The sequence below is a fragment of the Cryptomeria japonica genome, chromosome 3 (genome assembly GCF_030272615.1).
Source record: "Cryptomeria japonica chromosome 3, Sugi_1.0, whole genome shotgun sequence".
Classification (NCBI taxonomy): Eukaryota; Viridiplantae; Streptophyta; class Pinopsida; order Cupressales; family Cupressaceae; genus Cryptomeria; species Cryptomeria japonica.
Window position 1 is genome coordinate 567,784,886 of NC_081407.1, and position 25,623 is coordinate 567,810,508.

The window sequence follows — 25,623 nt, forward strand, 5'->3', positions numbered from 1 at the left end:
TCTTTTATGAAGGGAAGGGAATGTTATGATCCATCATATATTCCTAAGTCTAATAAGTTAAGCCCTTTTGGCATGTTTAACCTTGACACAAATTATTAGTTAAGACACTAATTCCTCTTGATTAAGATGAAGGGGTATGCTTCTACATATTTAAGCATATAATTAAGGAAGAGAACTCTTCCCCGCATGATCTTATCATCTATTGTTGAATTCATATGTTATTATCTGATTATTGGAGGTCACCCCTTCGAAGTGGTCTGCTATATTTCCGATTTTTGTATTTATTTCCAAGAAATATCACAACATTTATTGTTTTCTCAAGGAAAGCACTAAATCAAGCCAATCTGAGCCTGGACCTCTTTCCACGCAGGATCCAATGTCAGAATTAGACACCGGTATTGCCTTAAGAGTCAAGACATAAGAAATAAAGGTCCATGACACGACATATTAACAAACATGCATGTCACAATGAGATCAAATGAGTTATCACCACATCCCTTGCATTGATAAATTAAGTATCACATGACAAAAAAGGAAACAAATTTATTTTTAACTATAATTTATATTCTTCTAGTTCAGGCCTTCAGCATAGGAAAATGCAAAACTTTACCTATTGTAACTTTTAAGCATCATCCTAAACTTTAAATCTATAGAAACTGCATTTGAAGCCTCATTCATAACCAATTAAAAGCTTCCTGCAATAGTCTGTTGGAGACCTTCAGTGCTTGAAAGTTTTATGCATAGGCCTCTAAGAATGAAGGGAGGATAGGTTCAACAGGCTTCTGCTTTACTGCTTTTATTTTCATTGAAGTACAAATTTAGATGAATCAAAAGAAATTTATGTAGAGCAAATGCCATGTCTATGCAGGTAAAAAATTTCATGATATAGTGGGGAGTGCATATTATGTTGCACCAGAAGTTCTGAAGCGCAGGTCTGGACCAGAATCTGATGTGTGGAGTATAGGCGTCATAACATACATTTTGTTATGTGGGAAGCGTCCATTTTGGGATAAGACGGAGGATGGAATTTTTAAAGAGGTAGGTTGTTTGTTGAAGCTCTATAACATCATGATAAGATCAATCTATTATTTCTTTTATTGTATGAGAAGTAAGTTCAATCAGTTTCATTTTATATATTGACCCACAGTAAAATCTTTATTAGTTTGTAAGTTTGATTGATATTTTATTATTCCAAACCTTCTGCATGCTTAGTAATATGAACATTTGTCTATTCTTATATTAGTAATCTCGTCTATCCTGATTGTTAATAGTTCTGGTTGCTATCTTCCTATCTCTATGGTAAAACTAAAAATACATTTCAACATTAGATCAATGATCAATCTGTTGAAACAATAAGTCTTATTTACCTTTTCCAAAGAAGATTTTGTAAAAGTTGTAGACCTTGTGTCTTTCGCATTGATATCACTTTGTCCTACTATTGGCCAATGTATTGTGGGTTGTGTCTTGACAATGCCTATCCCTGTTCTATGATGAATGGTGAAATAAATTTTCTTTTTTTACATATGTAGGCTACTTTGAAGAGGCCAATCAAACTTCAACAGTTTGAGTAGGCAGACTTTTAGAAAAGCAAGCAGGTAGATGTGGTTCAAATTTTGAAGTTAATCTAAAGCTTAAAGATTCTGTGGGGATAATCATGCATACATTAGATTTGTTTTCTCCTACCAGCTGTGGGGCTTTCTAATTGATTTGTCAAGGTTAGTATTTTTAATAATTATATCTTTCACAATGGAAAATATAAGTTCTTTTGTTCTTTGCAGGTACTAAAGAAAGAACTTGATTTTCGTGAAAAGCCGTGGTTAAGCATCAGTGCTAGTGCAAAGGATTTTGTCAGGAAGCTGTTAATGAAGGATCCTGGTGTTAGGCTCACTGCAGCACAGGCATTATGTTAGTCCTAAATGATTTTCATTGTGTGAAAATATAGGTTCTAGATGCTTCATTGGGTTCATGAGTAAAGTTTTATGTTAACTTGCATTTTAAAAAAATAGAGCTTAACTGAAAAATATGACATCATAGAACTTTTCAGACCATGCCTATGTAGGACATGATTCAGTAACTAGTTGAATGAAATCATGCTAAATGCTAACAATCTTGGTGGTAAAATGCTGAAAATCTGCTTAGACCTTCAAATTAGTAACATTTTGGAACGTTTATTTTCTCATTATCTACTTTTTATTCAACTGTGTGAAAAGCAAGCTACATTTTGATACACAGTTCTTTGCTTAACTATAATAAAAATGATGTGTCAATTTTTTATTTCCTTGTCCTGAACAACTTGCAGCACATAAATGGGTTAGAGAAGATGGAGATGCTTTAAATATTCCTTTGGATATATCAGTACTAGCAAACATGCGTGAATTTGTGAAATACAATCGACTAAAGCAGCTTGGACTTCGTGTAAGTTCTCTTAACAGATTGCAAATTTGTTTTTCTAGCACTTAGTTGTTAAATTTTGTTCAGTTCTATTTATTTTTCCATGCATCCGTTCCAAATCATGTGTACTTAAACAAGAGTGTCACACTTTGTGTTTTTTCAACAGTTTAGTTATAATTAAGTAAATAATTTGAATCCTTCTACTGGCTGCACTTACAGGCCTTGGCAAGCACACTTGATATTGAAGAGCTCGCAGACCTTAAAGACCAGTTTAATGTGATTGATATAGACAAGAATGGGACAATAACTCTTGAAGAGATCCGCCAGGTGTTTATATCTTTGTCTGTGTGGTGTAGCTATTTTTGTCTGTGATTCAGAAGATGAGCATCTTATTATTTTTTGGAGAAACTTTACAAGTTAACTAACTCCTCATTTCTTGTTTAGAAGTGTATATTTCTCTTGGCTTATGTTTGCCTTATTTTGTTTTGAGTATGCTATGTAATATTTGTTTATGGATAGTAAAATCAAGCCTTAATATTATCTACATGTTGGTAATAAAATGGGATCATTAGAATTACAATTTCAAACATAGAGAAACTATCCTGCAACATTGTCACAAACACAAGTTGTAATAAAGGTTTCACGTCATAACACAAAAGAAGAGAACACTTAAGGAAATACATAATATCACAAATGATGTACAATCTGGACTATGATGGAAACTGATGGGAATTCACGCTGGTAAACTCATGTCCAATTCATCTATGTTGTCATAGGAGAACAGGTGTGATTGATGTGGGAAAACTACCCTTTTTCACAAACAATCTATTCTCAAGAAAAATGAACACATTTGCACTCCTAAATAAAATGCTTGTAGATTGTATTCATAATACAATCAATTTATTATTTTATCCTACTCCTTTAATGTAATGCCCCCTTTTTTAAATGAAGATTATAATAATATTCAATAATAAGAATAATTTAAATATCAAAAAAAAAAATATAAAATATAATTTAACTATAAAATATAAAATTAAAATTTAACTTAATAAAAAGTCAAGGGGCATGTGAAGAATCACAACCATTGAAAGAAAAAGATATATAATAAACACCAAACAAGGAGAAGTAAGCACCATGCAAAAAATACAACTTTATTTATCTGAATACTACTCCTTTGGAGCATGAAACTGTGGTTCATTTAATCTAAGGACAATACCTCTCTGGGAAGAAAATGAAGGCTGGAAACCATTTATTTTCGTTGTTGAGTTTGTGGATGAAATTCCTTTACTCAAGCATATTAGAAGTTATTTACCAAAGGCATTAAACTGGTATAGACTTAATGAAAATTGACAACGCTACAAAAAATAATACCTAATATAAATCTAAATTAAAAAACAACTTTCTATTATTAATATTTATTATGACTAGACAATAGATAACCAACATTTTTATCCATGTAATTTTAATGATAAATAGTGGATAATTTAAAAATAATTTATAGACTAAAATCTAAATTAAAAAGCAACTTTCTATTATTAATATTTATTATGACTAGACAACAAATAATTAAAAAATAAGTTAAAGACTATAATCTAAATTAAAAAGAAACTTTCTATTATTATTATTTATTAATAATAAAATACAATTTTTTAGAAAAAATCTACATTTTAAAGAAACAAATCTAAATTAAAAAGCAACTTTTTATTATTATTATTGTTTATTAAATGTAAAAAAAATTATATTTTTAAATCTAGATTTAAAAAAACTTCTAGTTTAAAAAATTATATTTTTAAATCTAGATTTAAAAGAAACTTCTAATTTAAAAAATTATGTTTTTGAATCTAGATTTTGAAAGAAACTTCTATTTTTTTTTGCATGCAAATCATTTCATATTCTAAAAACTAAATTCTAATAAATATTAATCATATGAAATTTATTAATTTATGCTAAAGATTTTTATAATTTGATATCTCTCGGCGTTGTCTACATAATTTTTATTTATAAAATATAGGTATGCTAGTTAATTAATGAGCTAGTTAAAAATCAGGAATTCTTTTTTTTTTGATCGGTAAATATTGTTTAATATTGATTATGAAAAGGAAATACATAGTCTGCAAAATATCAGGAAACATACCCATCAACACCAAAAAAGCATATCACCCAGTCCTACTACAACATTCACAGTAATCAACCCATCCTACACCGACCCAACCAACTTGCAAAAACAGAGTGCTTGACTCTGGATACACATTTCTTCTTAACAAACTAAGACATATTAACTTGCCTCCCTAACGAATTTCCCTTTGACATCAATAAGCTATGCCCAAGCATCCAACGAATCAGTCCTTTCTGCAACAACATTGTGACAAGAAAACTCACCAATCAACAGGGCACGAATCAGCTTCGCCTTGGTCAACCCCCTCGGTCTGCCGCGTTTACACTTTGGAGAGACTTCAGCCATTGATGGTGGTTGTTTGACATACAACCCCCATTTTGCTAGCTCAACCCTGATGGCCTATGCATTTCTTGTTCTCAAGAACTCTTTCACTCCATTCAATCCGATTTGAGCCAACGCCCTACGCACCTCCTTATTGCAGTTGGCACTCCAAAGGACAAAAGGCCTCAATGGGGGAGTGAACTCACTCACATGAAGCCGACTTCCGCCAGGGCAAACAAACCCTTTGTCGTTCCTTGCCATCCCTACAAGTCTCTCGAAACCTTTGCACCATACTGTTGATGTGTTTTTTAGCACAATCGAACACAAAATAAAATACCAAGGTATCTTATCCTCTCTTGAATAAAATCTCTCAAATGCTATGCTTTGTGATCAAATGAGACGACTCCAAGGTTTCTACTGTCAAGTCTTGACTCGTGGATAAGCTGAATTGGTTGATGTGATTGTTGGTAATCCAAGGGGACTTACATTGAATACTTGAATGCTTGAATGTTTAGATGTTTTTGGAACTTAGATTCTAACTACTTGGAAAATAAAATGGAAAAAGAATAGGGTTTAAGAAGATTACACTACTCCTAATAATGTAGGAATGATGGACAATCTTTGGTGAAACTCGACTAAGCCTTGCTTTGACATGCAAAGCAACAACTGTACAAAGCTTAGTGCGACCTTCTAAGGTAAGTACATGATGTTCAAATCACTATCAACAACAAGGATACCATCAATGCAATGCATATCAAAGTGTGAATAGCAATTGAAATTAAGCTTGTTTAAAGATTCCAGTTGACCACACAAGGCAAACTTACAATCAACAAATTGCTAGTGGTATGGATATATTTTCACCATTGATCATGCACAAAGTTCTTTCATTCATCTAAACAATCATGAAAATAAATTGAGATGTAGAGACCATGCAATTTGTTGAAATAACACATCAAATTCACCACAACTTCAATGAAATCATATGTTCTTTACAACAATCTATGCCTTTTCCTAATCTAACTTCTATTCTAATTGCTAACTGTTTTCTATTCTTCTACTATTGTTGACCTGCTATTTTCTTGCTATTAACCTTTTACAAATGAAAAGATTTGAGCCTTTTATAGATAGCTCTTTACAATGAGTGGCTCAGATTGATTCACAATCAATGGCCAAGATTACAAGATGAAAACCCTAATTAGGGTTTGTTACAATAGCTCCCTTTGGCCAATGAGAAAATTACATTTAGGTTCAATATTGAATGTGAACCAATAGAAAATGAGGCTAGGTATCTAGAAGTTAGTGCCTCCATGGATGAGTCAGGTACATTGCATTTGGACATGCTAATGTAGAACCCTTTGATTGGTTAGTGATGACAAGGATGCCACCTCAGTTTGCTTGCACTTGGTAGCTTTGATACTCAACATTACAAGCAAGTGTTGATGCCTCTAGCAAAATCTCTCGATACTCAATGTCTCAAAGCTTGGTGTGATGATGATGGCACTATCACAATCAAGTCAACCTTCTACCCTTTCTTGCCTATCTTGCTTTGATGACGATTTGCCCTTGCTTTGCTGAAGTGTTTCTTATCTTGGGGTGATTGATCTCCCTTTGTCCCTAATGTCTGGAATGTCTTGGAACTACCTTGATCTTGACGTAATCTTGAATGCCTTTCATCTTGACGTAATCTTGTATTGCCTTTCATCTTGACGTAATCTTGAATGCGCTTCCTCATTCCTCACTGTGATTCTCCAATCAAATCTGAAAAACAAAACATATTGAATCATATTGATGAAATAATATAATGAACTTAATCCAACCCATCCTTATCACATCAAAACCTCATCAATTAAGTGTGAAAACCCCCCTTTCAAATCTGGAAATGCATTTTTCTGTTTGGAAACATCTGATTCCGAGTCTGATTTTAGGTGAATGTTCACAAAATTTTGCCCAGATTGCCTTCAAAAGTCAGCTGGAAATGAGTTCAAAATCCTTCTAATCATAATCGCCAGCCTTGAAACTGTATTTTGATCAAATTCGCTGCACCATAAAGGCTTAAATTGATGCTCTGCAATGAATATTAATTTGCTTTGTCTTTCTTCTTTGGGATCAAATGAAATGATCAAAATGCCTCTTTATAGGCACTCAAGGGGTTGAGGTGTGTCCCTTCATTTACCTAGGCCAAGTTGTTTGCATCTTTTACAAAATTCTTTCCTCCATTTCCTAGGAGGCTGACTTGATTGCACAATTAAGCATTTTCTTTAAAACATGAAAATCATACCCCTCTTCTATATTGGTGCTAATGATCCCCATTCTCTATCATTGTTTGGCAGGATCACAAGGAGGATTTCATAGTTTCTAGGAGGCAAAGGAAGAAAATTGGACTTTTGAGATAGCAAAGGAAGTATTTTCAGACTTTCTAGGTAGCAAAGGAAGTATTTCGGACTTCTAGGAGAGCAAAGGAAGTTTTTCGAACTTTTGAGGGGTCAAAGGAAGTGTCTCAACATTAGTCAAATTTTTCTTATTTAACCTATTCTACCCAACTATCCATTCCTATCAAGCTCGAACTAACATCCTATCTTAAACTTCTTGCCATCCAAAGATGATGATCAAACAGAGTGATCATCATAAATCAGTTCAAATTGCCCCATTGCAAGGATTGGATCGTTGCAAAAACATCAAATGCTCATCCTTGATCAAAAGGTTTTCTATGTTGATTGGGGCTTCTATGAGGTCAAAGGAAGTAGCAGTCAAAGCCTTGGAAGGGCAAAGGAAGTGACTATCAATGCCTTGGAAGGGCAAAGGAAGTGATTGTCAATGCCAAGGAAGGGCAAAGGAAGTGATTGCAAAGGTTCAACTTTGCTCATTTTATTTCTCTACCCTAAGCTGTTTCATGATTGTTTATGTTATTTAGAGGATCCGGTTAATACTGAGAGGGGGGGGGTGAATCAGTATTAACAACAAACTGAAATCTTAAACCAAACTGATCAATACTTCACCAAAACAGATCATAACCAGTACCGGTAGCCATTGAAATCAATCTACTAATCAGATTTATCAAACTGCTCATTTAAGTGTTCCATATCATGCATGCAATAGAAAAATATCAACTTAACACAAACACAAATCAATCATCATATGAACACTAGGATTTTCACGTGAAAACCCAAATGGGAAAAACCACGATGGGAATTGGTACCCTCAAGATTTTGAACTCTTTCGGAATGCGCTTTGTTAGGAGCCTAGCCCGGTTAGGAGCTTACTCTGTTAGGAATCCCCTGGTTAAGGATTTGCCTCAACCCTGTTAGGAGCCCGGTTAGGAGCTTACCCTGTTAGGAGTCCCCCGGTTAAGGGATTTACCTCAGCCCTGTTAGGAGCTTTACTTTGTTAGGAGTAACCTTGTGAAAGGATTTAGAACTCAAGCTAATGAGTCATCCGGTGAAGGGATTTATACAATCATGCCTGTCAGGACCTACCCGGTTAAGGGATTTTGAGTCTACTGCAACTGTTAGGGAACAACAGATGTATGATCTGAAAATAACACTCTTTGCTTGCTTGTACAGATCCTTTTCTGCTCCAATCTGCTTCTCTCTTGCAGAGACACACACTGGCTCGGCCACAATCTTCTTTTGATCACCAACACAGTAAATCATCACAGACTTACCCTAAATAGACTTTACAACTTAGTCGGTTACAAAACCCTAACCTCATACTAAGATTTACATCATAGATCATCACATATCTTTACAAATCATTACAAATCATCATATGGATCATTACAACAAATTACAAATCAATTACAGTTGTTGAATGATCATAAATCATCACCGCATTTCGATCTGATAAGCAATCAAGCCCTTAAAACATTCTTCTATGTTCTTCGCTGTTTCCCAAGAGATTCCATCTTTAATCGCGCCAAAACAAGATTTTAACACTTCACGCGGATTCAGCCACGTCATCACCATCTTAGAAACATAATGTAATATACCGCCGAACTCAAAATCACTACCGGTTATAAGATTTGAATACCAGTTCTTAAACCCTACAAGAAAATACATCAGTCAATCACAAACATGACTTCTGATAGCCAAAACATGATGCGGTTCCGGTCATAACCTCATTACAATGTTACAAACACATATTCCAAACCGCAACACCAAATTCCTCATCAATCTCTAGATCCAATTACATAAGGATAACATAGTTTCACATTTACCGGTTAAAGTCCTATTTGCCAGTTAACTATCAAATCCATTCCATAGTTTTCCGGTCAATCATAGACGACTTAGGTAACATGATAGAACAATGTAACCATAGTTTCCATCAATGACAACACAAACTGATCATCAAGTCATCAAACAACATCTCAACTATATCATCACCAACAGTCCTTATTCTGGTTTATCAATATCATCAACAATTATACCAATATGCCAACAGTTTAGGCCCTGGCCTATCTTCCTTCCAAGTATTCACTCTATATTGACAATTCACCTCAATCAAACTCCAACACTTCATCTCTGATCTTGCAAGCTAATGATGATGATTAAATGGAATGATCATCATATAATCATTCATTTCCTTAGCCATGAGAGTAATCTGACCTCATTCCAACCTAAGGACGGAGAAATAACCCTATCACTGCCTAGCCACCTGAGAAAGTGCACTTCTTCAACACAAAGGTTAATAGCAAAAGACTCTACTGCTATCCTAGAAAGCAAAAAAGTGGGGGTCCCCATTTGCAATGGGGCGATGTGTGAATATGTCACATCACATACCTCCTTAACACAATTGCTTATCAAGTAGTTCACCGATTCCTTAACCTCCAATTCAAAACACTACGCTAGAAACACCGTGGAAATGTCTACATTTGTGCGGCATCGGAATTCTCCATTTAGGTATTCATCGCCCAATACAATTTTAACTTTGTTCAAGAAATCCTGGTCGCCAAACTTGGAATCATGCGATAAGGGCTCGTTTGAAATGCGCCCCTAAAAAGCTACCATCAGTTTGGAGGTCTGAAGGGAGAAATTTGGTTCCATTATCTCTCGACCCTGGCTTTCCTCGCAAAGTAACACATAGTCTTCACCCAAACAATAGAAGATGAAATCAATTGTGAATCACCTCACCTCTATGAAACCTCATTGCTTTATGACACAAACATGTCGTCCAACTTAATAAATGGGGTGCGTAGCAAGTTTCATAACTTGAACATTCTAGTTAAACCATCTACGAAATCTCCACATTTAAAAAGTTTCCTCAAATGTTCTTGACATATGGAGATGATGGTCATTAAATTATCCCTTTCCTTGATGAGCTCCACCTCTAACTTTGTACGAATCGTATTTACCCCGATGCCATCATAAATAAATTGTTGCACCATCTCTCATGCGCTGTATGGAGAGATCACCATATGTGGATACACATGCTTCAACTTCAACGCATTTGCCTGTTATTAATATCCGATCTGACACCAAGCTACAAACATTCTTTACCCAACTTAGTTTGCTTTTAAGATATGCGCCTTGTCAATCTGCCTAGAGTGCAACCTCATTCCTTGGGATATAGAAACTCATCCACTTAGTCATTCAAACCTCTCCACTATTTGGTCCGATTGGGTGATCTACACAAAGCTTAATCTCCCCTTGTTGGAGGTCAAAGGCCATATTAGCAAGTGCATCTGCGTCTTTATTGCCATTTCTCAAATATGAGATACCTTGTATCACTGGAAAGTGGAAAGAAGTCTTTTTCATAATTTGGATATCCTTATCATGCTTCCAGTTCCCGGCCTTACCTCTTAGAATAGTATGTACTATGAATTGGGAATCTCCTTCCAAATGAAGATTCACCACACCCAGCTTGCTTGCCATTTGAACAGCCAAATGTAGCTTGCTTTCCTTACCTTGATAATTTCTTGCCACATACCGTGCACTCGACGGGCTCGGAATGCCTCTAGCAGCATCGTCGAAGTTTACTTTGATCCATCCTTGCTCCGGTGGTGACCAAGTTGCTGGACTAGCTTCTTGTTTCAAAGAATGAACCCTTTCCGGCCCATTAACAGGCCAAAAATCAGGAATTCTTATTAATAATCAATTGTGCAAATATAATTGTGAGTTAGATTTAATTATTTTAAAAAATATTAATAAAAAATGAAAGAGGAACATTGCATCTGAGTACAGTAAGAGATTCTACATCTTTCCCCTCTAGAAACTAAATTTTCATCTTTGACACCTGCTCTAGTTAGGGTGGGATGCATCTAGGGAAGTGTTGTGGTCTATGAAGTAGCTTACTCTGGAATGTTGGAGCTCAAAACAATAGGTAGAGTTGTGTGTGACTCATGATGGAACTAAGCAAGGGTGGCACTTGTGGTGTTCAATGAGTCTATGGTAGTAAACGTCTTCCTTGTATCTTCCCAACTCCTTGATGAGCATCATCTTTGCTATTGTCTTTGCATTGTTGTATCGCTCCCCACAATTTGATTTTTTCTCTTAATTGTGTGACTCGAGTTCTAAATCCTTGGCTTTCATTTGTTTCTCCTATTTAGCTTCCTTGTTTTGGTACTTGGTCAATACTAACTCAATTTGAAGCTTTCCTATAACATTCTTGAAATGCTTCTTGGGGCTCTCCTCTCGTTCTTGATAGCTCTTCAGATTGGTATTCTTTGTTCTTATTTGGTTCTCCTACTCACTACCTATTTTGACGTTTTCACACATTGCCCCATGGCAAATGGGGATCCCCACTTTTTTCCATTGTCTAGGATAGTTGTTGATTCTTTTAGATATTAGCCTTTGCTTTGAAGAAGTGTAGTTTGTCAGGAGCTGATCAAGTCTAGTATCTCTCTTTAAAATGAAGTGAGGTACAACACTTCCTTTGCCCTCCTAAGCCTTCGACCTGTCTCTCCTAGCACTACCAGTGGGCGCTCGAGCCCGATCACTTCCATTTCTATCTCCCCTCATCTTCATTCCCACTATCCTCCGTCTCACCTTCTCCCATTCCCCATCCATCCTACATTTCTATTTCTCCTTCACTTCATTCCTAACTTTCCATCCCTACACCCTTTCATCTTTCATCCCTCACCTATCTTCCCTTTACTTCCTCTCACCCTCACTTCCTACCTATCTTATACCTCCCACCTACAACTGCCTACATCCTAACCTCATCTCATATTCTTTACCCCCCTTATTTCTCTTAGCATACCCCTCACTAACCTCTTACTCCCCTTATCCTACCTATCCACTATTTATACTCCCTTACTACCCTACCTCCTACCCCTATCGTATCCTAATCCATCCCCCTTAATACCCTTCGTAACCCTCCTTGCTACTCTTTCATAACCTCTATTCTATCCCCTTACCCTACACCCAACCCCTTAGCCTATCCCTTATAACTCCCCGTCTCTCGACACCCTTTCTTATCACTTTCTACCCCCTTACCACCTTCTTTACCCCTCTTACTGCCTTTTCTTACCACCAACTCCATCACCTCCGCCTACCATTCTTAACCCTTCCCTTTCCCAACCCTTGCCCTCTCCGTATAACTCCCACCCCAACTTTTAACTTAGCTGACCCTACCGCAGCACCTATCACACCCCCCCGTATCCCTTTCTTCTTACCGCATCCTATGCCCCCTCCTTGCCACGACATCACCTCAAATTTGTTTCCCTTTCACTGCTTTCCCTTCACTCCCTTCACATCCGTGGCATTGCTTGGGCCCCACCAACACTCTAAGATGGAGAGTTAAAAAGTTTTTTTTAAGAACTCTTTTGATTTGTTGGGTCCCACCGATTAAACAAGGGACAATGAGATTGTTTCTAAGGCATTTCCAAACACCGACATCAATATGATTTCTTTGATCAATCAAAACATGGGCTGGGGGTTATTTCCCTTGATCGATTCTAAAACACGAGTTAAGCCCTTGTAACACTCCATTTGACCATTCAAAAACAAAGCGAGTTGAGCCTTGCATTTCCAACTGGCATCAAAGGCACGAACTAAGCCTTGCCCTTTCCTATGCCCATCCAAGTCGGCGGCCGGATCACATTTCCTTTGCCTAGCCAAAAGCGAATTAAACTCCTGCGTTTTTTTTTTATGCTTTTAAAGCATGAGCTTGAATGAATCACTTTTGTTATGAAAATTTGGCAAAGGCATGGAAATCAAGGGACATCCTGTCCTTTGACCAAGGACGTTTCGTCTTTTGACTTAGAGCGTTTACACAATTGCACGATCAAGCCTTCCTAGGCTAGGAATGCTTCGTCCTAGGCTAGAACCATCTCGTCCTTTGACCAAAGCTACCCATCCTAGGCTAGAACCATCTCGTCCTTTGACTGAAGCTACCCGTCTTAGGCTAGAACCATTGCATCCTTTGACCAAGCATGATAAACAAGAGCTGAAATTGCCCTTAGCAAAACTTATACATAGCATTTAATTTGGTGAGCACGATTTGATCAAAATAAAGGAACGCATTTAAAATGTCATTTACTTGAATTCTTTCTACAATGCAAGATGAGCGTTTTTAAAAATGTGAGCTTCTCAATCCCGAGGTTAGCCTCATGAATTCATTGCAAGGCATTCATGTGAGTGGCGATTCATAGCAAGTTCATTTTCTGCGATCCCTCGATTTTGAAAAGAGATGCTTTCATTTAAAAAAACTCAAGATTGATAATTACAAAACATTAAATAAATGCAATCAAGTCGGCCTGATGTTTTAATAACAAAACATTACATGAAAGATGCCAGGCAACTTGTGATGAGGTATTGGATCTTCCAAGTCATCATAAGCTCGTATTGATCATTTCATTTGATCAATACAAGATCAATGTTACAATTGATCTCTTTAAGACAGCGATTCCCCTTCAATTGAAATTGTCATTAAGGAAAGCATTGAACCACATTCAACAATGATTTTGATCAGAACCAGCGAATTCGTCACTAGAGATGGCGACTTTCTGATTGAGGGAATCACAGCAGCAGTGATACCAGTCCAAGTTTGGATTACGCATAGGTCCAGAACACCCACCTTGGGGTGCGATCTTGATGCAGGCTGCGCCAAGCATACACAGCCACAACGAACCCATCCAAAAATGCGATTTTGACTAGGAGTAAGATGAATATGTCCAAGGTGTCGAACTTGTTTACAGCGAATTGACTTAGATTGATCAACAAATTTGTTAGTAAAGGCAGCGACATTGAGATGGTTAGACGGCAGTGAATTAAGTCCCAGCAAAGTTATCATTGATCAGCAGCGAATTTGGAAGCAATCAGCGATCCTACATGTGCGACACTCCCAAGTTGATATTACCAAGACCTTGAAAGAGGGCAATATAGCCAAAGGATCGATTACCAGCTCATTCTTAATCAGTTTGCAGGTCTTAGACAAGTTCTTTTAGTTATAATTTTAAGAAAATCATACCTTACCTAACGCTGGTATATCTTATTGTTTGTCAATTTCGATCATAGGAGGCTCTTTTAATGAATTTTGATCATCTTTTGACCATTTATAACAACTTATCATTAGCAAAGGTGATCATATTTCATGTTAAGGGTTAGAGATGCACCCTAGGGTTAAGAACCTTAGCTTAAATTATTAAGTTTTATTTGCAAATTGAATATCATTTTACGAAATTAACTTAGACAACTCTCATAGGACGAGCATGGCTGGAGCATGGTTGACCTGCATCAAGCACTCAAGGATGGAAATTTTTCACAATCTTGACTTCGGAAATCCAAGAATCATTGTCAATATAGCCAGACGGAAGCTCCAAGGCGAAATGATCGAGACAAGAGATAGTTTGAAAAGGGTTAATCAAAGTTAGAAAATCATGTAATTTGGGAATGTCTCCTACCATCATCTCATTCATTGATCAAGCTTGAACATGTTGAGTATCAAGAGATATGCCTCATTCATTTACAATCACATACTTGTGATGATTACAAAATCAAGCAAGCTAAGGTGGCACCTAGTCATCACTTATCCAATCATATCATTTTAAGATAAGGCGTCCAGATTCAATGAACCTGACTCATCCTACAAAGAAGATAACTACCACATGGGCACAAAGTCCGATGCACCTACTGCTTCTATCTATTGGTTGAATTTTCAAAGGACATGTTTCCCCTCAAATGTAAATATATCATTGGTCAAGCATTAAATGCTTTGCAATGGGTGTAACAAACCCTAATTACGGTTTCTATCTTTCAATCTTGGCCATTGATTGTGAATCAATCTGAGCCATTAAATTGTAATGAGAGTACTATACAAGGTTCCATTTCTTCATTTGTAAAGGTCAATAGAGAATAGATAATAGAGTAGAAGATAGCAAATAGTTAGAGTAGGAAGAGAAGGCAAAGATTGTTGCCAATACATTGTTGTAAAAGACATGTAAACTTCATTGAAGATATGGTGAATTCTATATGTTGATTCGACAATTTGCATGGTCTCTACTTCTCAATTTGATTTTCATGTTATTTAGATGAATGGAAGAACTTCGTGTATGATCAATGGTGAAATTCATATATCCATACTAATAACACCTTTCTTATGGTAAAGTGCCTTGTGTAGTCAATTGGATCTATCTTAGCCTAGCTTAACTTCAATTATCGCTTCTTCATTGATATGCATCAACTTGATGGTGTCTATGCTTGTGGTGGTGATTTGAAAATCATAAAGCTAACCCTAGGAGATTGCACTAGCTTCGTGGAGATGTTGCTTGCATGTCAAAGCCTAGCATAGTTGAATTTCATCAAAGATTGTCCATCGCTCTTACATTCCTAGAGTTAGAGTGGCTTCCTCAAACCGTATCCTCTTTTCTTTTCTTTTCAAATCAAGTTAATTCCATGTTCCAACACTATTCAAGCATTCAACGTAAGTCCACCTTGTGATCCCAGTAATATCACATCATATACAATTGATTCAATCCAAGAGCACGTCAAGACTTGACATTTGAGAACCTTGGAGTCGTCCCACTTGATCACACAACTTAGCATTTGGGAGTCTTGTTCAAGATAGGATGGAATACTTAGTATTTTATTCTGTGTTGCATAGTGCGTAAAAACACCATCAACACTACCTTGCCCCACAAGTTTTGATTTCCAATCATGTGTTGCAAACATCATTGTCTCTGCTTGCTGTTCTATTTCTTTATCCAAGGCATAATGATCCTTAGTAATGCTATTTTTATCCTCTGGGTCAAGCTTTCATCACTCTAAAACATAAGTGATCACAAAATGATATTGAGAGTAATGGTCAAGGTGTGCCATCTAGTTGGTTGTTTCCTATAGAGTTAAATTATCCAACAGCTCTGTAGACTCAACTACTTTGCAACTTAGACTTGTGCACATTCATCCAAAAGTATCTATGCTGCTTGTAATATTGAATGTCAACTTCTGCATGTTCATCCAAAAATACGTATGCAACTCATAATCTCGAATTTGTTCCTTCCCCTTCCTCACTCTAGGGCATGCCTAGGAAATAGTGGACGTTAGAATGCCTGCTCATTTCTTCCGCTGTTCAAACTCCGAATATCTAATTTCCTTTGGTATGTATTGTGGAACCCAGTAACATGGTCTGCAAGTCGGCTATGGACTAAGGCTTGATTTCCTCTTCTTCTCTTTGGGAAAAGAGTCGGCATCATGTCCCATTTGTTGCTGCGTTTGAAAATGGCATGCTCAGTCTCTTATGTTAGGTCTCAAGGATGATTGACCCAAATGGTACTTTGTCTGCACTGATCTCCTATGATCGAATGGGAAATCCCTTATTGCCCTCCTATAGAGAGTCAATGTTAATCACGTCATCATGTCTCTCTAGGCTAGATTCTATATAGATTTTCTTTGTATGTTGCATGCTGAGTGCCATGCATCCGTAGTTGATACCCTATCCTCAACAACATGTATCTCTTACACATCCTTATCTTTAGATTACACGTTTCATTAGCTTTTAGGTTTCAACATGCTGACCTATTGGAAAGAGAGTGCATAAAAACATTGTGGATAGAAAACTTCATGGACCTCCTTGGCAAGAGAGAGATCATTTGATAGGGGAGGGAACTAGAATTTTGGGGCATCAAAATATGGTCTATCTCATTGACACAATAAAATTTGAAGTTTGATGTTTGCATTTGTTTGAAAATACCAGTTACAATTTGATTCAAGAGTTGCAATGGGGTTTTAGTAAAAGGGGCTTGAGCTGTTTTTGGAATTTTGATATTTGCAGAATGATTCAATTGGTTGAATTTAATGGTGAGTTGAACTTGCATTGCTTGAGGACAAGCAACTTTGGGAAGGGAGGACTTGTAATGTCCCTTTTTGGGTTCATTCCAACATCCTTGGAAACTCCCAACTTTCTTGGAGAGCGCAAACCTTATTGGAAAAGTATTATGACAATGGTAGAGGGTTCTTGGATCTGAGATGAGTCCATGTACAGATCCTGAGATGAGTACAATGGTTTTTTCCATGTACAGATCCAATATTCTAGGAGCACTCCACATTTCTTGGAGAAGAGCATCATCTTAGGAGAGTGCCAATTTTCATGTAGATAAATATCTTATGCATTTATGGTATTAGTGATGTGGTCAGAATTCTTTTTGAGCTATTTTATTATTTTTTATAATTTTGGCAGTTGTGCAAAAAATAATTAAACTATTCAATAATTAAATATTTGTGTTGTTGTTAAGTAAAAGAGACTAGAAGACAATTTATATTTATTGAAAAAAGGGGATTGTTTAAAGGGAAAAATAAAAGTGAAATATTTCTAGGCCCTAAAATAAAGTTAAATAAAAGGTCACTTTGCGCATGAAATTCAAAGGTTATGGGAAATAATAGGAAAAGGCATTCTTGGCATTTGTTTTCACAAACCCTAGTTTGGAGAGATTGAACTTAGTTCATTTTTCAGCAGAAGGATGAAACCCCTTTTGGCAATTAGTTTCGTGGATAAAAACCCACCTAGCTGATCTGGTGGATTCATACAATATTCATAGATGCACTTAGATTGGTGATTGTAGTTATTTGTTGAAGAAATTTACAAAGAAAATAAATAATAGACTTTGGAGAAAGTTTGTTCATGTATTTTATTTTTAATAATTTTAACCATGAGATTCATAAATTTATATATTCTAGGATTGTTAATAAATCGAGAAAGGAACTTATAAAGGTAGGGCATAGAATTTGGAGCATGGGATTGCATTTAGGTTGATATCACTATCTCGTTAGTGAATATAGTGGCAAATACTAGTTGTAACTTCCTGAATACTATTACACTTCCAAAATCCATCATGTATCAAGTATGAAGGGAAATTGTGTAAGTAAAAAGGTACTTTTCAAAAGATTCCTAGTGATGGTGGGATTTTTCATTTTTCTAATGCAGCTGCCAAGAATCTGGTAGTATTGAAATCCTTCAAAACAAAAGAGAATTGCAATTAGTAGGACACTTTATTGAGGTCTTCTACAGCAGCTAGGATTCCTATTTCCAGCCACATCTTTCCACAAGTTGAATAGTAACAAATAAGAAAGGTAAAATGGAGGTGGACGAGTTAGCCATGTGGTGGCATTGAATGTGTGAAGGGAAGGAATAGCTAAAACGTTAGGGTAGCAATAGTCAAAAGTGTTTGAAGATAAATCAAGGACTCGTTGCCTATTGCAACCTCCAATTCAGCAATTAAAAAGAGACCAATGCTATCGATGGCTTTTGGCAGCATAGAAGTGGAGAAATGGAATTTGGAGGTCTCTTAATGCAGATAGGACTGTCTAAATTGAACTGCCCAACACTTATTTGTCGATATTTTATGTTAAAAAGGGATCACTCCTTTGGAGGCAGTGTATGAAATTTTAAAGTAGAAAAAGTGAATTCTTGACTGTCTTAAAGTTGTTAAGACTATAATAAAAGGGTTTTGAGATTTAGTTGCAGTTGCCCATCATTTATAATGAAGAATTCTGCAAACAGGGACATTGCAGCAGACAGGCAAACAGAGTTTGCTTTATTATGGAGTCTTTATGACTGTTGATAAATCAATCAGTAAAACGAAAAAAGTTACTTAGCTGGTAATTGAGTGATTGCTGCTGCATATGGAATTTCTTAAAAGAATAGCCCAACCTAAATTCATTATCAAAAGTCAGACATATATTATCTATTCGGGTCTTTGCAGCCATATCCAGTAGGTTGGTGCCTTCTTTATGTTGTAAGTGATTCATTTATTTGTGAGGCTGGATTTGGGTTGTACATCCAAGCAGCTATTCTCACTGTGGTTTTTCCTATCCTAGGTTTCCACGTATATTTGGTGTTTATTGTGTGGATGGGTGTTTTTTATGATGTTCATTTGCTGCATCATATAAAAGATTGGATTAAGCTGCTTTAATGTTTTAAGGTTCATGTTTGGAGAAGATATTAATAAGAATTAATGTTTAAGTTGAAATTGGGATATACTGATTCACAACCCCCCTTCTCAGTATATTGTGCGCCCTTCGTCAACTTCCTAATGGTCACACTACCACTCACCAATTATCTCAATCCTTGAGTTGAACATTTTATTTAATTATATCTAACTGATTATGATGGAGTGGCATTCGTCCAAGGAAACCACTGTGGTACAACTCTCCACAATGCAAATCTTTCAAACCTTTTTGGTCTAAAAAGATTAATCTTCATTTTTAGGGATGGGTGTTTCAAATTTTTAATCTACTAATGCCTTGACTGATTCTACTCACATTCTATGCACATAATGCTATTTCTACAATGAACATTCAAAAACTGTCTGCATAAGGCATCATATCACAAATACTTTTCCAATAGGTAAAGATGGTAAAGGGTGAAACCTCAAAGTATTGTATTCTCTAAAAATCATAATTTCTCCCTCATACTAACAAATGCTTAGAGGTGCTTGTGTGTTATGTAGGTGTAAGGGATTAGGATTTTGTTGGTAAACAGATTTGTCGCTGCCAATTTCAAAGGGACTCAACCAATGGGTAGTGACAAATGTCCCAATAGTTGGAGAAGTTGGTATTGGGTAACAACTTTCGTTTGTGTTTGAGTGGGGCAGCTCCTTTGTATGATGGGGGTTTTTTAAGGTTTTGTGTGCTTTTACCCTGAAAGTACAAAAGGAGAAAAGATAAAATTAGAGGGAAATGAATAACAAAAGCCATAGTGGCAAATATATGAATACCAAATAAGACTTCACAGATTTTTCACAACAAAGTATGTTTTGATATACATGACGATGAAAGAAGGGTGACATACCTCGACATACGAAGAGATGGGTAACTCTAACACATGCAAACCAAGATACCAAAGCCTGATTTTGTTTCATTACATCAATTGCATAGATTATAAGCATTTCAATAGACGACAAATGATTTCCACATAGACAAAAGAGATTACCAATTTGACATATGAAAAGTCAATAATAATAACTAGGAAGTACATGTAGAACATGAGAGCTAAATGCATTCTTTATTATTTTTTATGAAATTATGCAATCTCAAAAACCTTTTCGTATAAAGTGTAAACACAAAAGTCATCAAAGTTTCTCTCTAAAAAGTTCTCTAGAGTTTTTCCCTTTGTAAAAGAATCCTTTTACAATATGGAGTAGCCTGTATCTATAGGCCCACTTTGATAACTACCTTGTAACTATCTTTATGAAATAAAATAGCTTTAGAAAATAATAATTCTTATTGGGTTAGGATTCACATTGTTTTTCTAGAAATAAGGCTCATTTGCTAACCTTTGCTTACAATGATTGACATAAATCACTTTTCCAGAAACATAGCTTGTAACTTGTTACATTGAAGTAATTTTCCTTTGCTATGTGCTCTATTTTGTCCTTGCTATTGTGGCAATATTACATACCACTGAAACTTTCATCAGCAACATTTCTAGAACTTGATGATAACAAATTGTCTCTTGTGTACTCAGCAAACCCAACCGATTCGCCCATTAAATTCATAAATATTCAGGGTTTAATAGGAGAATTAGTGCATTACAAATGTAGCCTTTTCCAATTAGCGATTTTGATTAATCTCTCCTATTGATTGCAATGCTCCATCCATGTGACTAATGGATAAAATATTATAATTCTCACCATGTGGAGGTTCACTTATATATGGGTCTATAAATTCCCATAAATGCATCTAGTTACAAAGTCGTTGCTCCACACTAGCTTATTCCAAGTTTTGTTAAACGAAATTGCCTTGAAGACAAGACCCTTACCAAGACAACCAATTTTGTGAATATCTTTCAATCATAGTATTCCATGAAACCACATTTCTTCGAGCCTCTTTGTCAAACTTCACATGCTATTCATAACTTCCAAATTTGCATTTGATGTTTCTTTATCTCTATGTTACCTCACAAACAGTTATAACCATTTCATATCTTCTTTCTTTACGTATATTTGTTAGTTTTATACATTGGATGCCGATTGAGCTTATGAACTTGTAGTAAAGTGCTGCTAGCCTTTAACTTATCCTTCATCGATGTTTTAGAAACAATCCATGACTCACAAGTTTGAAGATAATTCTAATACTATCTAAAAACATCATAAGTAGTAGTACGGTTGGACATTGCTGCTGCTAGGATATGTTGCTGTCATTGATGTCAACATATTCCTGTGATTTATTGCTCCGACGATTGCATATTGGTGTATTGGGATTATGGTTTGGTGTATGGAGTATTTCTAGTGTCATTATTTGTTTCCGTATTGGTTTCAGTGATCCGGGAAGCTTAATTGATCATATCATATGATCCGGTTTGCAGTTTTGTTTCTCCAATTAGTGCTTTGCAGAGTTCAGTATTTCCTCCAATATATTCCGGTGTGATAAGATCTTGAGCTGAGTTTTCGAGAGATTGTTCGGGATCATGTGCATCTTCATTGCAGATGGTTCGTGATTTGGTGCTCCGTAGGTTATCTTTCTTCGTGACAGTTGCTACTGTTTTCTTGAGTTTTAGACGTTGACAAATGAAGGTTTGATAAGTGGTGTTGGTGCAGTTGTTTCTGATGATTCTAACGTGCTTGTTGGTGTTTCCTAATTGTGTCCTATTTGTTTTGATGATCCACATTGATTGTTGTGCGAGTTGTTGGTGATTTTGTTGGTCCAGTGATGTTCTTCGTGTTATGTGGTATTCTTGGTGGTGTAGCATGTTGCGGTTGTTCTTGGCGTGATTTCTAGCGGTGTTGTGTGTTTGGAGATTTGGATTAGGTCCATGTTATGACATGTATATCATTATATATGTCCGGTGTTCGATCTTTGTATCGTGTGATGTAATTTTTTAATTATGAGTTGAGGGTTTAGCCGACCTTGTTGTCAAGGTTGATGAATTGTATAAATAGGTGATATAGTCATGTAATTTGGGTGTTGAAGTTGTGTCTGGCTTATCAAAGATTGGTGTATGTGCGAACAAAGATTCATCCTTCGGTGTGGTGTATTGAGCAGAGATTGGTGTTGCAAAGAAGACAATTGTGCTTAACTGGAACTGTCATCAAGCATTAGCAGATGCTATTATTGCAGTTCATTTCTTCCGGATTGTAGTTCGAATCTTGTTGTAAGTCAGTGAGACTTCCTTGAGGGTTGTAGCCTTCCGGGTTATTGTATTTTGAGCAAGTGAGCTCTAGGCAGTGTGCCTGAAAGCTGGTGCATTCCCCATTGTAATATTTACACATACTACTGCAGAGTATCATCTTATTGTGGGTAGGTTCCCACCGTGGTTTTTCCCTTAACCGGGTTTTCTGCGTCAAAATCTTGGTGTTATGTGTTGTGTTATCAATTTGCCTATATTTGTTGTTGCTGCAGTTTATCAGATTTGAATTTGTGCTTAAGTTTGTAGATCTGGTGAAAACTAATTCACCCCCGCCCCCCCTCTTAGTTTTCCTTCATTGTTGTTGCTAACAAGTACCTCATCGATACCCATGTCAACTCCATGATTCAATGTATCACCCATGGAAGAAAATTGGGAAGCTGCCCATGCAACCTCATCAGTCTGCATATAGTCATAAGCTCTAAATTCTTCACTATCACCATCTTGGCTGCACCCTCCACTAAAGCTTTCAACACACCCTGCGGAAAATCCTACTTGTATTTATCGTGTAAATGCAATCGCTGAACCTCCAGTGCAATATCAAAAGCACAAAACTCAATCGCATAGAGATCGTCAATGCTAACGTAGTCATGCAATTGAAAACTCATATGTGGTACCATAATAAAATCTGAAAATATGTCAAGCAATGAACCAAAAAGAAAAATAAGTATACCTTCTTTGTCATCCTTGCGGTCTTCTTTAGTGTTATCCAGGTAGAACTTTTCCATCAACTTATGATCGTATGAAGATAATAAATTGTTATTAATGCTAGAATCTTCATGCAACATCTCATCCTTATGGAATATTGAATTCTTCATCAAATCTTGAATCAAACATACTTGGATTACCAAGAACATTCTTCTCCCTAAGCTCTTCATCATGCTCTCCTTCAAATTCATTTGCTAGTTCTGAATTTGTACCCATGGCTACTATTTTGTTTTCTTCATTAAACATGTCATCAACATCTGTAGATGTATGCTCTTCATTAGAGACATTCTAGGAATCTAACACCTTTGTTGGAAACTTGAGTTGTTGTGACTTGTTGTCAACCCTATCTTGTATTTATATGGTTGTGAGAATAGTACAACAAATGTTTCTATATGCTGGAAATAGTACTTATGTGCAGTGTTGAATTTTCTGGTGTTCCTAGAAGTTTGGTATGGTGGAAGTTTCTATATACAAGAAATAATATTTAATGTCTCAGTGGAAGAATGTCTTGCATTCCTCTGGTTTGTGAAGATTATATGCTATGGTTCTACATATGATATCTATGCTTTGTGTACATGTACATTGCACTATCTATTTTTCAGATGCTCCATAGCTCAGTTGGCTGAGCTGATTACAGTTGTTTTTAATAGTAAGGTTGTCTGTCACAATAGGTTCGGAAAAGGTCTAGTGGCTTTTGGATATGTGGATTCAAGTGCTACAGTTTAGAGGATTTGTTCATGTGATCTATGCAATGTTCCAATTTAGTTGTCAAGTGGCAACTTGATTGGCAAGTGAAGTTATGATGTTTAGAGTTCCAGGTTTCAACTATTTTGGTCTTCGGCTGATTGTGATGTTGTATTCCACTTGGATCATATCCTTTTGGTTCGGGTTTGCTTCGAAGGATGTGTATGGCTAGGTTTTGGGTCTCACCGTTGTGTGTGTAGATCCGCATCGAGTTTCATGCATTGGAGAATGTTTTAGGCCATCTAGTTTGTGTGCTTCATTGTTCATCTACACGTTTTATTTGATACCGACCTTGGAGGATGTGCTAGTGTGTGCGGTTCATTGAAATCGTTTGGATATATTGTATTGCAATGTTTTTGGGCCCTCTCTATCTCTTGAGGTGGACCGCATTTGATATTTAAAGTCCGGGTGGCCAAATTCATCTAATAATGTATATTCTATCTGTGGTCGACCTAGTTAAGGGTTTGGATGATTAATTTTGTATATAAAGCAGCACAGATGTATTAGTGAGTGTGTGGAATGGATGTGAATTGATATGCGAAGGTGTGAAGGATCTACAAGTAGATTAGGAATTGGAGATGTGCGAAAGATTGCTATGAAGAGCTTTGATGATAATATCAGAGTGCCTTACATCAAAGCTCTTCACAATAGAAGAGTTTTAAAAGGGCATTGTCTTGTAAGAAGAGTTATCAAAAAAAGTGGAAGCATCAGAAGAGCTAGGAATGTCAGAACAAATAGAAGTTCCTATCAGCAAAGTCCGTTATGTTACAAGTGTAACAAACTTGGACACATTGCCAAATTTTACAGAGAAAGAAGTGGTAAGAATGGTCTATTAAAGAAGATTGATATCAATATGGAAAAGCAAAAGGTGCAAAAGATGGGGGTGAAGGAATCGGAAGTGAAAGAGAAATGTGGGGATGGATCTGCACCTTCTAGTGGTGTTGATTTTTCTTCCATTAACTAGACAGTATGCACTATTTGAGGGGTAGAGTGAAATGAAAATCTTATGACCCTCTTATAGTTTGTTGCTAAAGATGTTTTCAGCATGGCAAATATTCTTGTGTTTTCTTCTTCATTTGTGAGGTTTCAAAAGTCTAGAGAGAATCGTTCATACATATAGATTGAAAAGTTATTTGGGCTCTTAGATGCTAGGCTGGAGCTAGTCCAAAAGTCAATTCAGGCATGACTAAGGAAGAAAAGACTAAAGATAATGTTTAGAAATCTTGATGACAGAAAGGGAAGCTGCATTTGTCCAGGGGGAGCTGTTTGGCTCTTCTTTTTTTTAGATTGGTGTTGTTTCTACCCTCGGGGGAGCAAATAAGGATGAGATTTTTCGGATATCCCTGTCAGGGGGAATAATGCCACCTCTTGCTACATTTTAGTTGTGTTGTACTCATTGGGAGAAACTTTCAATTAATAGGAAGAACTATTTAGAGTTGTGTTCGTTTTCCTTGATGTCAAAGGGGGAGAAGATTCAGTATGGTGCCCTTTGTCCTTGATGTCATTGGGGGAGAGATATACAGGTTGTGTTCCATTTGCCATTGGTGGTACACATGTGTTGCCATCAATGACAAAGGGGGAGAATGCTGGAAACTTGAATTGTTGTAACTTGTTGCCATTGATGTCAACCCTATCTTGTGTTGTCATTGATGACAACCTGTTTAGTATTGATATGGAAGTGAGAATAGTACAACTGATGTTTCTATATGTAGGAAACAATATTTATTTACAATGTTGAATGCTTTGGTGTTTTCAGAAATTTGGTATAGTGGAAGTTTCTATATACAATA

General features: G+C 36.4%; 1 protein-coding gene across 1 annotated transcript in view; it reads left to right on the forward strand.

The window, feature by feature from the left end:
- Positions 1 to 25,623, forward strand: part of LOC131075667 (calcium-dependent protein kinase 28) — a 200,210-nt gene that overhangs the window by 124,803 nt on the left and 49,784 nt on the right. The window contains exons 6-9 of the mRNA XM_058012512.2: positions 869 to 1,038; positions 1,779 to 1,905; positions 2,300 to 2,415; positions 2,611 to 2,718. Coding sequence (XP_057868495.1) covers positions 869 to 1,038; positions 1,779 to 1,905; positions 2,300 to 2,415; positions 2,611 to 2,718 — 521 coding nt within the window. The remainder of the gene's footprint in view (positions 1 to 868; positions 1,039 to 1,778; positions 1,906 to 2,299; positions 2,416 to 2,610; positions 2,719 to 25,623) is intronic.